This window comes from Melopsittacus undulatus, chromosome 2 (assembly GCF_012275295.1).
Source record: "Melopsittacus undulatus isolate bMelUnd1 chromosome 2, bMelUnd1.mat.Z, whole genome shotgun sequence".
In the NCBI taxonomy this organism is placed as follows: Eukaryota; Metazoa; Chordata; class Aves; order Psittaciformes; family Psittaculidae; genus Melopsittacus; species Melopsittacus undulatus.
In genome coordinates, this window is record NC_047528.1 from 117,620,756 (window position 1) to 117,637,639 (window position 16,884).

Consider the following 16,884-nt stretch of genomic DNA (forward strand, 5'->3'; position numbering starts at 1 on the left):
GGAATTGAAATAGAATCACAAGATTATCAAATAGCTTCCTCTAAAATCATAGTGCTTGTCTTACCTCAGTGAGTGCTCCTCACTGTGCATTATTTACATGGAGAGACCAAGTCACAGATGTAAAACTAAACCTAATGGATAATAATACAAATCTGTCCACACTGCAGTTGTAATAACATGTAGATTCTGTCTATAAGGTCCCAATTTTGTACATTTTAGCAATGCAAATGAGACTTGCAGCTATTAAACATTTATGACTAGACTTGCTTCCAAAAACCTGTGAATTTATGATCATGTGGGAATCATGATGCTGTGCATTAGTTTTATTCTATATATAAATGTCTTGAGGAAATAAAAAGGTAGTATAAATTACTGGAAAAACCCCACTCTGGTAAATAATTACCCAGCATATTAATAAACAAAACTGCAGGAAAACTCTTGGAGTGCTTTGGTCACATATTGGTACCATTTATTTTAAAAGCAGAAACAAACCCGATACATGTGTCCACACACGCACCGCACATAACACGTTTCACATGTAAGTATCAACATCTTACATTGCAGTTCCTCAAATTTTGTTGCCACAGCAGTATTTAGCTTTAGGTTTTTAATAAAGACTTCCATTCATTTATTGTTTGGTAAGTGTTAAAAGAAAAGGGTAATACCTTTCTACAAATCAAAGCTGTTAAATACATATATACAAGCCTGACAAAATAAAGCTGTTATGCCAAAAAGGTGAAGTGGAAACATAGCTAAAGAGTAAGATTGAGATTGCACACATAAACTTCTATGGTGTCCCCCCTTCCACTTAATACTGTGTTTGTCTGAAGTGAAAATAGCTAAATCCTGAGAATAAACCAATTGAACCATGTGACACTATTAGAACACAACAGAAGCATTTCCATGCTGACAGTCACATACAAATTGTTTCAAATTTACACTAAATTGGCAAACTTGGAATATTCCTCTCCACCTATTCCAAACTCATATTCTCAAGACTGATTTTCTTTCCCCCCACTCCAGGTAGATGTTTATCTGTGCAACTCACTGCTGTAAGGGGTGCATGGCAAAGATTGCTAACATTTAAGTGCTGAATATATACATAGTGTTGTTTTGACGTCTACAGAAATCATTTGGTAATACCATGTTATGAAAGACTAAGAGCATAACAGAAAATCAAGTGCTGCTTCTTCAAAAACCCCTTGAATGGGGGTTTTATCCTTGCTGTGAGAAAAAAATAAGTGGCATAACAATACACCCTTACACAATATACCAATGGTTGTCTCCAATGTAAGAGGAAAAACACTTAAACAGGAATATATCCAACTGTAACCCTTGTTGCATATGCATTACTTGTGATTTGTTTAATGGAATGTTGACATATTGCATGGAAATATTACAGAAGCCCTTAAAAATCTGGGGTTTCTCTAGTTTTCAAGATGGTATTTTAGTATTAGTAAGATTAAAAACAAATGGTGCTTATCTGCATAGTGGTCAATTCAGTTTTCCATCAAAACTGGTGACTGAATTAGTGCAAAACTTTCACTATGTGCAATTTTCATGTGGTTTAGTTGACAATACAATATTCAGCTCCACTTTTTCAAGTGAGTTTACTACCTATGGCAAACTTGGTTAACAAAACAGAGAAAACAACACATAAGAAAACTTTCAGACAATCCAAATAGCATTAAGTTTGTATAAAAAGTATTTATCTTAAACTTTCTACCTTTCCATCCCCTCCCTCAGATTGCCAGAAATATGAAATATGCATCTGGTAGTGTAACGCTTAATAAAAAGTATTGCTACTTAAAAGAAATGTAAGAGTCAAGCATACTCTATTTGTATGCATTTGACTATCAGCTTTCTAATGCTTTCTAGTTACAGTATTATTGGTAGCAGGTATATGTGTCCTCTCAACCTTCCAAATAATTTTATAAAAAGTTAGAAAAATATACTCAATATTTTTTGCATAACTTTCCTATATTCATCCTAACATACATGAATCTTACAAAATGGCTTAGAATAACTTATGAGCTGTAAAAATACCAACAACTGTGCAGCACCTCGAGACAGGTCTTGGTTAGAATGTACAGTCCAGGATTACGTGATCTTGAAGATGTTTTTCTTCAGGTTTACAGCTCTGTATTTTCACAAGTAAACCCAACAAATATTCAATACCATGTCCATATGAGCATCCATGGAAACCTAGACCTTTCTTGATTTCCTGCTGAATTCTGAAGAAGAGCTGGTGATGAGAAAAGTAAATGACAGTCCGATGTACCAAGTACGACAGAAGGAACTCCATGTTTAATTGTCCCAAGTTATTCTGTAAGAAGCTGATAAGTGTATGAGCAAAAATCAAATACTTCTGGAATAATATTTTGATGATGTTTGATAAAATGCTATTTATGATCCAGTTAAGCAATGACATCGTGGGTGTCACTGTTGGGTCTTTGGCGTAGAGTCAGTGGGGGCAGAGGCTTTCCATAGAAATCTGTATAAGAAATAGAGAAAAAAACCCCCACATTAATCTGTCATTTATTCTCTCTCTTGCTTAAAGGATGTTTAAATAAGGTAAATTCTTGCTTTCTAAATGAAAACAAGGTGGCCTGCAAGTTTAGAGCTGATTCCTCCCAGCAACTTTCAGACATCACACTAGTTAATGCCTGGAGGTGTACTGGCCAAAACAGGGTTTAATCACATTTTGAATGCATGCATCAGCATTTGCAAGATCAAGCCCAAAGGTGATCTGTAAACATTCCTAAAAATAGGAAATGACAAAGTGTTTAAGTAACAAACGAAGAAATGAAGTATCAAAATTTGAATGTTGCTGTAGTCAAGTCTGCATTGCAATGAAGTTTTAAGTGACAGTAACACTATGCAACATCCAAAATGTAGGGACCATTCATACATGGCATCTATCTGAAAAGCCATAATAACTTTCTGAAAGAACTATACTAAGGATTTTTATATAAAAGTGCAATGTTTCCTTTTCTCAATACAGGAGTTTAAAGCAGTGAAATTGTTCAAGACCAGAAGAGAATGAGTATTCTCATACATTTATGATTGATCTAAGAGTAAAACAATCCCAACATGCAGACTGGTACATGCAAGCATCTCACAAGCAAAACAGCATCATGAAAGATGGTAAGAGGAAACAGGTAGAAATGAAGAAAAAGTAAAAGCAGCTTTTTGAAGCATTCAAATCTCAGTTTTGCTTTATAGAGACAACCTCTTCCCTAACAAAGCCTTGAGGGCCTGCCAACACAAAGCCCCAAACCAAATGGTTATAGTGTAAATGAAAACTTGTACAATGGATGTTTTATTACTCAGTTTCTTGAAGCCTGGCTTTAGGACTGGCAGACAATTTTACTTCTTCTAATGAGAGAGTTTTATCATTCTTGCAAATATATTCTCCAGTGACAATAAATAGACACTCATTACCCAGTGTTGTGCTAAAATCATTAGCATGACTGGAAATAGGGCAGTCTTTAGTGAAAATAAGTGTATAATTAAATACTTATATAACTGACTCCACTGCCTGCTCACTCTGCCTAAACATCCAACTTAATGTTCTCTGCTAAGAATGGCACAAACCCGAGTTAATATATATACTAAATAGTCTGCTTACCAACACTTGACTTTTTCAGTTTGCACATTAAATCACTAAGACAGATTTATGCCTCTGAAAACACCTAGCATTAAAACCCAGCCCTTTGGAGGTTGTTTCAACCTCACACACTGCACTAGTTTACACATTTAACCAGCAAGGTCTACGACATGTTTGTGACACTTCAAAAAAACCATATTTAAGACAAACCCAAAGGAATAAGTGCTATCCTGACTGAAAAAGACCCATGCTAGAATTCATGTGAATACTGAGAAACACCTATCCCTGTGTTTTATTATGGACTAGCAGAAACCAACAGTACAAAAAGTCCTATCTGTTTTGAACCTAGCTTAAGCATTGGGGTTTTTTCCCCTCTTTGACCCACCCATGCTATTGCTACAAAATGCAACACCTCCCTTAGGCACAGATCAAAACTGAGTACCATCTCTTCCCTTTCTTCCCCTCCCTACCTCTTCAGCTGGCTTTTCTTCCTTGCCGCCTTCCCTCTATGTGCCTTTGAAAAAGAAGAGCAAGATGGTTTTACAATTAAGACTACAAATTACATCTTATGCATGTTCATTATGTTCCTGCAAAAAATACATATCTAGGGTTTAGAGATCTTAACTCCCCCTTAGGCCTCTTTTGATTCTTTGGCAGGGAAACTCCATGTTCTGGTATTCCAGAACTTCAGCAGGTATGTCCACATGCTGCTGTGCTACATGATAGTAGTGCAATCAATTCAAGCCAGGGTTAAGCTCAAGGATCATTACAGCCACACTGAGCTCCTTTCTCTGCGAGTTCCTCAATTAATGTTCTATTTGTTCAACTTGTGTAAGTGTTCTCATTGCTTTAGTTTGGTTACTCAACTCTCATATTCTTCCAGACGTCTCCATATTCACTTCACTTTTCAAAATTTGAAGAATAAAAATGAAAGAAAAATCAAGAAATTATCATCCAAAAATGAGAAAAAGATAGAATATGAGCATATAAAAAAAACCATATGTTACATGGTCTTCCAAAACCAGAAAATAGTTATTATTGAAGAGAGAAATCCTGACTCTGCCTACTACACCTTAACATTTCCAGTTATTAAACTTATTTCTCCTACCAGTTTGTGAACTTTCAAGGACACTGCCTCTTCAAGTAAAGCAGCAGATTCTAAGCTTTATCACTAACACCTGCCCTGGCAGACCAGTAATCTAGTTTTCATCTGGAAGACTCATTACTTTCATGATCAAATTTGTGTCAGGCTTTTCCTCATAGCTGGGATTGCAGTCCCCCTTTTGGCCAGCTATCATAATGCATTTAATTCATAGATGCTCACATGTCTTTATCCTTCCTTCTCTCAAGAAAACACCCCTAAATCAACAACACAATTCTTACAGACTATGCTTTTAAAATGATATGGAAACCACAGTGTCAGGTAGAAGAAACTTTGGACTATCTCAAGAGGCAACACAAGGAGTCAGTTTACACACAGCAAATTCATCTGGATGTGGGGCTGTGCTTCAAAGAACTACAGAAATACATGGGGCACATTTGGGTTCAGCACTGTGATTAGCACTTCCAGATCAGATCATAAGATCAGTGTGGAAACAAACAGGCAGCTTAGTGCAGGATCAGCCTGGATGTGGATGAACCACTATGGATGCCAAATTAATAAGCCCTACTGCATCTCTGCAGCTCTGCTTAGGTCTTTCTGCAGTGTCACACACTTTTTCTAGTATCCAGGTAACCCAAGTCCTGTCCTCATTGCATCAGAAAACAATGAACTGTCTACATAAGGACAATGGAAGTACACATTGACATTTTCATTTTGAATGCAATCTGTGTTTGGACTCAAAGTAACTGGCCCTGTCGTTTTGGCACATTATAACATCAGGCAAATGCTGCTGTGCAAATCACTTCAGGTCATTAATAGGTTCTGCTGCCTGTGCTGCTTTAAATTCTATATGTGAATCTTTATGAGAGAACTAACCCTTTTAAGTAAAAAAATAAGACTTGAAAAATCAAAAAGATGCTTTCTACTAAGCAAAAAGGTTAGCTTTCGGTCAATGAAAACTGGCATTAAGAAATAAATATATAAAAAAAAAAGAGATGAAGAATGAAATTGATGTAGAAGTGAATAAATAATGGAAAATGCTTCAAAAAGGTACAAAACCCAAAATATTTTCAATTACCAGCATGATGTGTTTCACCAAGAGGCTCAAGTTTTCGAAGTCTATTAAGTTTGGGAGTTCCCCAGCCAACTAAAGGAAAACAAAGACAGTCAAAACATGGCACGACTGCACTTGATTCTGACAAAATATATGGAAGCCAGCTCTCTTTGGGAGAAATGAAAGCATTTAGAAATTCCAGAAGTATGTAATATATTGTATATACTGTGAATAATGATGAAACACTTTAAAAGTAAACTGATTTACCCTTAAAATACTGATATTTTTAATCACTTTTTCATCAGTGAGTAGTCAAGTTTTGGACTTGTTTTTTTATTGTGAAAATAACATCTTCCTCCATGGAGTAAATCAAACCAATATTGCTGGAAGTCTATACCATGAAGTGGAAAACTGCATCACAAATTTCCTAGAGAGTAAGGTACCTCTGAGGACCATTCCAGTTTCATCATGCACATATGTGTATTTTAAAGGATTAATAACACAAACTGAGACACTGATTACTGTTTGTCAGTGTACTTACCTGGTGGAAGAGCTGGTGGTGGTGTAGGATTTTTGGGAACAGCGTCCTCTGTATTAACAGGTTCTACTCTGTGGCCCCTTTTTAACTTTGGTTTTTTACTTTTTTTCTTGCTGTTATCTGTACCAAACAGAAATAAAGCATTACATACCATAAATCATATTCATAGACTATTACTTATCATCTAATCCAGTAGTTGCGATGAGATACATCAGCATTTTCAGTCCACACTTATACACAAAATAATACGAAATGTACAATTTATACATTTTGTTATAGAAAATAAATTGGAACATAAAACATATGCAAACTCTCTGCTTTCACAAAGAAATTTAAATCATCTTGGTACTGATGGAAAGTGCACCACATATTTATGATTAAAATGAACCTAGTTTCAGCTACAGTATCAGTCACACCAACAACCACATGCTTTTTCAAAGCAGATTTTCCAATATAATAACCTAGTTGTGCATTTTTGTTTTCAACAGATTGAACTGATGTATCATGAAAAATAATACAGACAGATGGAGGAACTATGTGAAAAATAACATTAAATGACACATTAAAAGGAAGCAGTTCACCTGAATCAAGGCATTCTGAGGCTTGCTGCTCGTTCTCTTCTTCATGCTGCAAAAGCTGTGCAGTTGTAGAATTGCATGCTTCTAATCTACTGTCATTTGTGTTTTGGCTACTGCTGCTTGATAAGTGATGGCCATCCATTTGTTCCTGTTCTGTTTGAGATTTCAGGACAGTTGTAGCCTTTTCAGTCTCCAACCTTTGCCTCTTCTTTTCCTTTTCAATTTGCTTTTCATTCTGGCAAAAAGGATAAGAATCTTTTTAACAACTTGTGATGCTGTAACCTGCCGAATAAGACAGGAAGACTATTTAAAAAATCAAAATATTCCTAATATACTTTTTTGGTCTGTCCCACATCCAAAAATACATAAAATATTAGCAGGAAAAGAAATAATCTTTAGGTTTATAGACTGTTTTCCTGCTTTCTTTTTGGTCATATGACAAGAAAAAATAAGCTAGCTAAGTAAAAATCAACAACATTCCTGAGCAGAAGGTTAGAAACCTCATCATTTCTTCCTCTTTTATTAACTTGTTGGATTATGGTTTTAGTTAAAACAAAATACACATGCACAGAGCTTAAGTACGCAGAAATTGCTACCATGATTTGGACAAACACACAGACTCAATGATAAGCTGTTTCATGGCTTCAATATCACTGAATCAATGTCTCTACAATACCTGCAGATATACCCTTCTTTTCTTACACTGTCTGTCACTATAAATTGTATTACTGTGCACGTAGCTGACTTTACAAGATACATGGATATATATGGTTGCTTTTGTCCTCAAGAGAAGCAAATGTTTGAACTACTGACTGGAAAAATTCCTGAGAGTTTATGTGTTTCTTGAGATTACATTATCTCAAGTCAACGGAATAAAATACAGTATAGTAAAGAAGAACTTCCTGATCCCAGAAACACCTATTAAAGACACTTTGTATATTAATATACTTTTCATGTGTCAGAGCTAAGAAAACATCCCAATTGCCTGTTTTCGACAGAAACCAGGTTATGCTCAGAAATCTAAGTATGGAGGTTTTATATGACTCACTACATCACTAAAACACTTTCCAAGAAACTCATAGACCTGGAATATTTCCCACCCCTGATTATCTATTAATCAGGAAATGTGTTCAGTCAGCTGTTTACAATACCTTTATTTTACTGTGCCTACAAACCTTTTTGTCACCAAAGCAGTAATGGGATTTTCTTAACATGAAAGCATTGATTCAATGCACATAAAACAAGGCTGACAAGAGTGAGAAAATAAACAAATGAATGCTGTGCATACAAACTGAGAACAATTCTTTTAAGTGAACTATTTTTGTTATTACCTCTCAGACATTTGTTAGTGGTAGGTCTAAACCGATCCAGATTTCCACATATTCTCATACCTCAGAGATTACAGCAGATATAGGCTGGAAGGGGTTTGCAGAGTTCCCAGGCTCGGGGTCTTCATCATCAGGTACGCTTCTTCCTTCTTCTCTTTCTCTTTATCGTTGTTTTTGGGTTTATGTGGTTGTCATTTCAGTGTTTGGGGTTTTTTTTGGGCAGGCATGGGGAGGAAAAGGGGAGATAGACAAAGAATTATGAAGAAGCCAGGCTGTTCTGCAGACTTCTTAGGTCATTTAACTCACCCTCTGATTTATGCCAGCTGGTTTTTACAACATGCTTCTGTATTGTGAAAAGCATTCTACAGAAATCACAATGGCAGGCTAACCAGGGGTAACATCAATAAAGCACAAGTATGTGTTACAGCAGAGGTAGAAACACACACTGCCATGTGCCAGAATGTTCAACCAGCACTGCAGGAAGCTGCAGCAGTTTCTGAGGACAAGAATACATCTGCAAGTGGAAGGTTCTGATTGTTCAAGAGTATGCTGAAATTTTCACCCTAGTAATCTTTTATAACAATTGTTTCAAGGTTTTCAGTTGTTTGGAGTGTTTTTGGTTTGGATTTTATGTTCAAATCTATGTGGTGGGAAACCAAACTAAAACCTATTATTCTGTTTCTAAAAGACCTCCATAATTTCCCATAGTTCTAGATTCTAATAAGCAGAAAGGAGAACTTGTACCAAACTGTTCAGTTTATGTAGTAACAGTAAGGGAATCATATTTGCTTTAAACACTCAGTATGCTCAGTAAGCTTTAAATCCTTGTTAGCTTGGTTCCCATAAGCTCTATGCACAGGAATGAATCAAGTATCTTAGAGAAAGAGAGAAAGGGGAGGTAGGAGAAATTACAAAGAGAATACCTTTCTTCTCGTATCCTTCTCACTCGCTCAGCTCTTTCTAGTTTCTTTTGTTCTTCATATGCTTTTTGTTCTGTAGTGTCTCTTTGGATGCGCTCATTTAAGGCATCAAAATCTTTTGCTATGATATGTAGAAGCCAATATAGACCCTTTTTGATCGATTTATCAATTTTTTTCCCACATCCCATGATGGCTGAGCAAGGTTCCTGCAAAAATATAAGGAAGGGAGAAGAAAATTATTGGCAGTTCCAATCATATTCCTTGATTATAAACCAAGAAATCAGACAAACAATTATTGTTCACTGTGAAGCTTGCAAAACACTAAGAAGCATAGGAAATGAATTTGTGTTTAGGGATTCTAAGTTTAGGTGCTTTTTTTTGCCAAGACACAAATTGCATTAGTTCCACCAATTTCCATTTTTTTAATTCCCATTTCAAAAATACTAGAATACTGCACACAAAAATGTTTGCATGTCTATCTCTGGACCTCATAGCAGCCTTCCAGTATCTGAAGGGGCCTATAAGAATGCTGGGGAGGGACTCTCCATTAGGGACTGTAGTGACAGGACAAGGGTAACAGATTCAAACTAAAACAGGGGAAGTTTAGGTTGGATATGAGGAAGAAGTTTTTTACTTAAGGGTTGCTGAGGCACTGGAATGAGTTGCCCAGGGAAGCTGTGAATGCTCCATCCCTGGCAGTGTTCAAGGCCAGGTTGGATGAAGCCTTGGGTGCTATGGTTTAGTGTGAGGTGTCCCTGCCCATGGCGGGGGGGTTGGAACTGGATGATCTTAAGGTCCTTTCCAACCCTATCTATTCTGTGATTCTCTCTATATATACTTGTTACATATACACATCCTATGTGTATATATATATATATATATGCATATTTTCACACCTGGTTCCGTAAACATCTACATCTATGCACCTCTTTCACAACTCCCCTGTTTAAATTCTCCCCATGAGTCATCATACTGAGATAACTTGGGACCATGTCTCCCTTTAATAAGCCCAGTCAAGAAGCTGCCCATTTGAGTATGTAAGACTCCCAGCTGCTTTCAGCTAAAATGACTCAGAGCATGTGATCTAGTTTGTTGATTGCACCCAAGATATAAATGGAGAACAAAACCAGCATTTTAGTGAAATATATTGTAAATTAAGAAAATCCAAGTACTGCAAAGCACACAACAATCTTTCAGGTCTTTTATATGGATAATGCTTTGCAAGAAAATATTTATGTCACAGAAGTCCCTTGGAAAAATAGAGGCAAACTCACAAGTTTTATTTTTATGACTGCTACATAAGCATAACACAAAGGCCACTGACTGAGGAAAAGCATGCAGAATGTTATGACACAATGAATGTAGCTGTTCCCTGCTGTAACTCAGCTTTCTAGAGAAAATAATAGCACTATGCATTACCTTATGAAATCTGCAACTCTCCTTAAGGAATTAAAAGTATTTTTCAAATGCTAAAACCCCAATGCCAGGAATAGCTTTGCAAAATTGCCTCCTCATTTTGAGTAATAACAGCAAAACTGTCGTTATCTTTTAAAATGCTTCTTATTGCCATTAGAAGATCATTAAAGGAAAGCCAACAAGTAATTACTAACAGACTGGTTGATTAAAACAAAGGCTTAAAGAAAACTTCAGGAGCTATGAATTCACACCAAAATTATGTGAAACATTGACCAATATTAAGTAGCTTTCATACAGATCCTCCCATTCCTTCGTTATTATTTTGGGTTTTTTTTTCCCAAAGTGACTGTGAACACTACATCTGAAATGTAACTATGTTAGAAGAAACACAGAGCAACTAGCTCTACCACTGCTCTTTGGTGACTACTGCACTGGGAATTAGAGGCCCTAGGAATCAGATGAAGCTTGTAGTGTTTGCCAGATGGTGACTCACACTAAATGATGGTTTTAGCTATGAAAATGAGACATATCACATCTGAACAGTGACCCTCCCTGTTTCTTTTTACAAGATGAAATATTAAGCTTTTTGTCCAATTAAAGAAGCTTGAAACCACATCAGTAACTAACTATTCTTATATGGCTTCAAAATGGACCAGCAGGTACACTTTTAGAATACCTGTCCTAAAGATTTCTTCAACAGATCCAGATGCAGAGCAACAAGGTGGGCAGAGAATTGCCTGCAGAGCAGATATACGTACTGTATCTTTGCTGGGATTGCAAGGTTTTAGTTTCAGTTTTATGCTCTGTGGCATATTCTCCTACCTTATTGCAAGATGTGCATATATCTTAGAAAACAAATAATCTTAGAATATACTTACAATTTGACATAGACACTTGTGTTCATTGACAAGCTTTTCCAGAGATAAGGACTCGATTACATCTGCTTCTGACAGAGCTCCTTCTCTATCCTGCTTATTTGCCAACCTAAGGAAAAGATCAAAAGAAACATTTTGCACCCTGACACGAAAAAGATTCCCAGATCTCCAACAGCTAAGTTTTTGACAAAAGAAGGGGAAGGAGAAAGCAATGAGAAAATGCCTTGTTTCAGCTTTAATTCTTAATTCTTCTCTCTACTTAATAAACAAGCTAGTCCACACACTATTTTCATTAACTAAAAGATACTTAATTATTAATAAAGCGATTATATTTTACACCTAAGAAGATGGATGTAAAGACTGTACCGTTCTACATCTAAAGCTACACAGGACATTCTGCTGGACTCTGCAGGCCAAAGCACCCAACTTTGCAACTTCCCAAACCATGCACATTTTCTCCCCCCCTACCCCCCCCATAATACTGCTTCATGATCATCTTGGGTCTGCCTAACCAGAATTTCTCTCTGAGGCCAAACAATTTGATATGTAATGTGCAATGATGTGAACCTGATCTTCACAAGTTAAACAAAGTGCAGAGGGAGGAACTTGCATGAATGGCTCTTGAAAACATAGAATCATACAATAGTTTGGGTTGGAAAGGACCTTAAGATCATCCAGTTCCAACCCCCCTGCCATGGGCAGGGACACCTCACACTAAACCATGGCACCCAAGGCTTCATCCAACCTGGCTTTTAACACTGCAAGGATGGAGCATTCATTAAATATAGGGAAGCATGGGAAAAAAAAAAGGTGAATGAAACACAGCTTACAAAAGAAGCATTCTGTAAGATTAAGTGCCATCATTGTCTTGTTTCTTATAGATAAGGTGGCAAAGAAGACTTGAGAAGATAAACATCTTAAGTTCAGGGGGGCTGTTGATCAGACTATTTTTCCCATATGCTCCACAACTGCATCCAAAACCACAGCCAAAACCAGTGTATTTTTTGAGAAGGCACAAACCAGATCTTTTTTACCACTCAAAGAACGTTGGTCATTATTTCACACTTTAATATGGACATACACCCTGAAGCAGAGGTTATTATGGTCCTTTCCACACTCTTATCAGTAACTATTACAAAGATAAAAGGGCTGCCCAGAATTATAAACATCCCGAATGCTTAAGCAACTTACCTCTGCAAACTCTTGGTGATACCACTTTCTAACTACAGAAATTAACGTTACTTCCTTTTATCAAGGCTAACTTTTTACTGCTTCACTGAAAACTCCTCTCTATAGTAAATAAAACCGGAAAAGCTTCTGATCTAAAGCCCTAAAAGGTATGTGACAAGCTACGTGTATGAAAAAGCAAGAGTAACTTCTAAAACCTGTATGGAACCACCTCTCACAGAGGCAAAATCTTCCCTTATGGGGGTTTTTCTCAGCCATCCAAGTAATTGTTTTCATGAAACCCACAGGACTTGATTGTCCTCAAGACCTCAATTTCTTGTTAAAATGGATGTCAACTGGTCAACACTGAAGAAGGGAGGATGGATTAACAAGGTGATTTTACCTAAGTATTTAAGTATGTGTTAGCCAAGCAGATGTATGCCCTAAGAAGAAACTTAACCAAGTAAGCTTGCACATTGGTCAATGCTTTTCAGAGTTCACTTACAAGCAAATTTTAATAACAAATGGAGGAATTTAGATAGAAATCCAAAGTATCTATTTTAAACAAACAAAAATGAGTCTCAAAACACCCCATGTATAGGAAGTATTTCCTGTTTCTTGAGGGTGTGAGATGTCAGTCAAAAAACAGTTGTTCCCTTCCTCCATAAAACCTTTTTGTGACAATAGGACACATAGTCTTTCCTCTCCTCTTACCTGCTTTTAATTAAAAGTATGGTAAAACTCCAGAGACTATGAAAAGATATTAAATGATATTTTACGAGCAACAGACTACTCCTGTTTGAAGTTACTATTTTTCACCATGAAAACTGGTACCGTTCACTTCTAACCACTGTACACCGCTTTGGAATATAAGCATACAATGCAATCTTCTTTCACACCTTCTACAACAGTAATAATCCAAGCTAAGTGCAAAAGCTGTAAAAAGGAGTATTGCATAGCATTAGTGAATATGAAAATCACACTTGCCTCTCTCTAATAAAGGAATTCCAATAGATGAATGTTGTTCTGAAATTCAGCACTCCTTCCATTACATGAGAACTTTCTGGATAAAATCACAAATATTTGGCTTCTATGAACACAATAGCAGATGGCTTTGAAACCAGACCTTTATTCTGAAATCTCAAGTCATCATTAGTAACTCAAAGGGCTCTCCTCTCCACCCCCCCTTTGATAATTCATTCCCACTTCTCAACTAAAAGAGTGCTTCTACAATGCTTTGTATGAATCAGTGCAAAGATTCCTTAACTCTTGTTCAATGCATACACAGAACCTATGACATTTTCAATATGCTTACGATACCCTGGCACTACTCCTTGTCACCAACCAGCTAGAACAAGTAATATCCTCTCAGCACTTAGCGATGAAACAGGGCCAAAGATAAACCATGGAAAAACTGAAATGAAATTCAAGAAAGCTATGGAAAGTAATTAAGATTGGAAACAATTATCTCCACTCTTTGTTTCCCACATAACCACCTTTGTTACAGCCTGAAAATGCTATGGCACTGCCCCTTTAGATTCAATGATTCTTCAGCAGTGCTGTCAATCCACCTAGATCTTATTGAAGAAAGCACTTCTGAACACAGTTTGTTGCCATGGCCTATTCCCTTCTCAGCTGAAGATTCAGTAACTGCACTATTTACTGTGTTATTGCACTGCACATTCTACAAAGCACAGCTGAAGCAGAATGAAACGGTGGTAAACTGCAGAGCTCACCGAGAGTGTGACACCAGCATCCTATGACATGCAGTAGCTGCTGATTTCTAACGTCTAATACCTTGAGAGGTGTAAGGTTTGCTTTTTTGGTCAACTAGCTTCCATTTTCTACACAGCAATCCTGTTGTAATACTGACTGAATTAAGCAACAGCTGAGGTGCTGTATCTGGAAAAGCAGCATATCCAAATAGCTGCCTCCAGCTTATGTGTTGCACAGGTCATACATTTCCTGCTGTACATCACTGCCCGCTTCAGTCTTTAGGTCTAACATCTAAATGGAGCTTAAATAACTCGAAGGTACTATGATAAAAGGCATTGTTTGCTACTGGATTTTTTTACCTTTTCAGGTAAATGCATTAAAACATCCATGACCCACCCTTGCTTCCTTTCCCCTTCATGCTTTAGTGTAGAAGACAGCAATCCCTACCCTTACACTTGTCCTTCACAAGTAGGCAGCGCTCCACTTCCAGCTTACAAGGCTTCTATCTAGGGAGCTAGCTGCTCCTAAACACTTCCTGCTACTGGGCAGCTCCAGCAGTGATCCGCCTCTCAGCAAGGCTGGGTTTCAAACAGGCAGAACCAGATTCCCCAAGTAGAAAGTAATCAATTTGCCTGTCTAGTGCAGTTGCAGAAGTCAGTTTCTCTCGCACCACTGCTGCTGAAGACGAGCCCTTGGACAAGTATATAAAGAGCTAGAAGCGGAAGGCATGCAGAAAAGACTTAATGGAATGCCACTCTAGATGCATTGCTTAGGCAAACATTCAAAACAATGTTTTTCAGATTATACTGAAGTTTAACCTGAGGAGCTCCTCTGGAAAGGATAAACCAGAAAGCCACCAGCACAGGATTAAAAGGTAAAGACTTTTCTTTTACTTAACATTTATAAAGTTACAAATAGCAGAAACAGGCTGTGTAGTGTGTGGTTTAGAATGGAAATGTGCTTAAGTGTCAAGACAAACAAATAATGGATGTCTACCCTGTAAAGAAACGAGTATTTCTCGGAGTGAATATAGTCTCAGAGCTCTGCTGCTCAAGCACAGGAAGGCTAGGTTTTGAGGCAAGTTTTATGCATCAAACTTTCTCCTTTAGGGAATACGTGTGAGTTATCCTAAAGGAAAGACCTTGGTTTTAATTTCCCGAGTCAGGAGATCTTCATATATAGCAATTTTTCATGTTTAAAATACTGTAGGCAGTATATATCAAAACACACTTGAAAGCACAGGAGAGTGTCTGTTGGTTTATCACATTAAGTTTGCTGAGTAAGAAGCTTTCACATATAAAACCATGCTTGGTTTATCTCAATCTCACATAAAGTATATTTGGAACCTTTTCAGTGTAACAAACTTACTTTACACCAGAAATAAAGCAAAGGTAGGCACCAACTGCTTTTATATCAAGGGGGATTTTTTAAGCAACTGGAGAGCTTTTGTTAAGAGTCATGGGAAACACTGTGGAAAGGGAGTGTATGTGTGCATTGGCACAACTGACATCTACAGTTCAGCAACAATATTTCTCTCCAAAGAAGAGATGCCAGAAGACATGCCAGAGAAAAACAAAGTCTGAACACAAACTATGTGTGTTCCTGGACCTGCTTCTAACATAAATTACTGAGCAAAGAGGACATACTAGGGAAAAAACCAACCAATAAATCAGCATTAAAGTCTATTTTACAAACCAAAAGATTTAGTGACAAAAAAAAATCCAATGTAAAACGGCCACATTTATATCTCAGCTTCCATCAAAAATCCAAGCAATGTTACAGGCAGGGTTTATTTGGGAAGAAGGTATTTTTGTGTGAGGTTATGTGCACGTGTGTGTTTGTTTTCTTGCTCTGCAGATTAGGAGGGGTTTTTTAAACACTGTTGCTTTCCAACTTACACATTTCTGTCCCTTTGTGTGGGATTCTCATACAGTAACACAACACTGAACTCTAAATACTGCTGAGAGTACACAGTGGGGGGGGGGGGAGAGAGGGTTATCTGGGTCTCAGAGATGCTACTTTTGGGGTTCTTTAATAGGAGCTAGTTATCACAAACCCATAGTTTGGGGTTGAACCTGTATGGTGGCCATCAGAATAAATGAAAAGGAAAGCATCTCTGAAGTTAAAATATTACAGTATCAGAACTATCAACATGATTAAAAGCAACTATAGGAAAATGTGTGTTTAATGAGAATTATTTATCTAAGATCAAGTGTGTTCGTCTTTAAGGCTACTCCAAGAAGCCATAGCTTTGAGGGACTGAATTAGCATTCTTGTTAAACCTTTGAGTTTAACAGCAGTGAATGCAATCAAAAGAACAATGCCATGTTCTGAAGTCTACTGTTGGTCTTCTATTTTAAAATGCTGGCTTAGTTCTTTTTCCTTCATCCATTTCACCCCTCATCTATTACCTTATTTCCTGGGCAATCCTGTGGACAGCATCAGTGGGATGGAGGCGAGGTCTCAGCAGACATAGCAAGAAAAGGTTTGCTAGCCTATGTTTTGCTTATGTTAACACCCCTGAAAGTCAAACTCCTGATCCACAGAAAGCCAGGAGGATGGTGGTTTGTCAGATTGCTC

The 16,884-nt window shown here is 37.2% G+C and overlaps 1 protein-coding gene across 7 annotated transcripts in view; it reads right to left on the minus strand.

The window, feature by feature from the left end:
• Positions 1 to 443: 443 nt before the first annotated feature.
• ARL13B (ARF like GTPase 13B) overlaps positions 444 to 16,884 on the minus strand; it is a 36,372-nt gene continuing 19,931 nt past the window's right edge. For 4 of the 7 annotated variants that reach the window (XM_034074438.1, XM_034074440.1, XM_034074437.1 and 1 more), the window contains exons 5-11: positions 11,425 to 11,530; positions 9,134 to 9,336; positions 8,274 to 8,370; positions 6,886 to 7,117; positions 6,308 to 6,424; positions 5,791 to 5,859; positions 444 to 2,494 (exon numbers count right to left, since the gene is read on the minus strand). In XM_034074438.1, the coding sequence (XP_033930329.1) occupies positions 2,418 to 2,494; positions 5,791 to 5,859; positions 6,308 to 6,424; positions 6,886 to 7,117; positions 8,274 to 8,370; positions 9,134 to 9,336; positions 11,425 to 11,530 (901 nt within the window). In that variant the 3' untranslated portion in view covers positions 444 to 2,417. Of the gene's footprint in view, positions 2,495 to 4,080; positions 4,125 to 5,790; positions 5,860 to 6,307; positions 6,425 to 6,885; positions 7,118 to 8,273; positions 8,371 to 9,133; positions 9,337 to 11,424; positions 11,531 to 16,884 lie in introns of all 7 variants that reach the window. The other 3 variants (XM_034074441.1, XM_034074443.1, XM_034074442.1) reach the window with 3 other exon arrangements.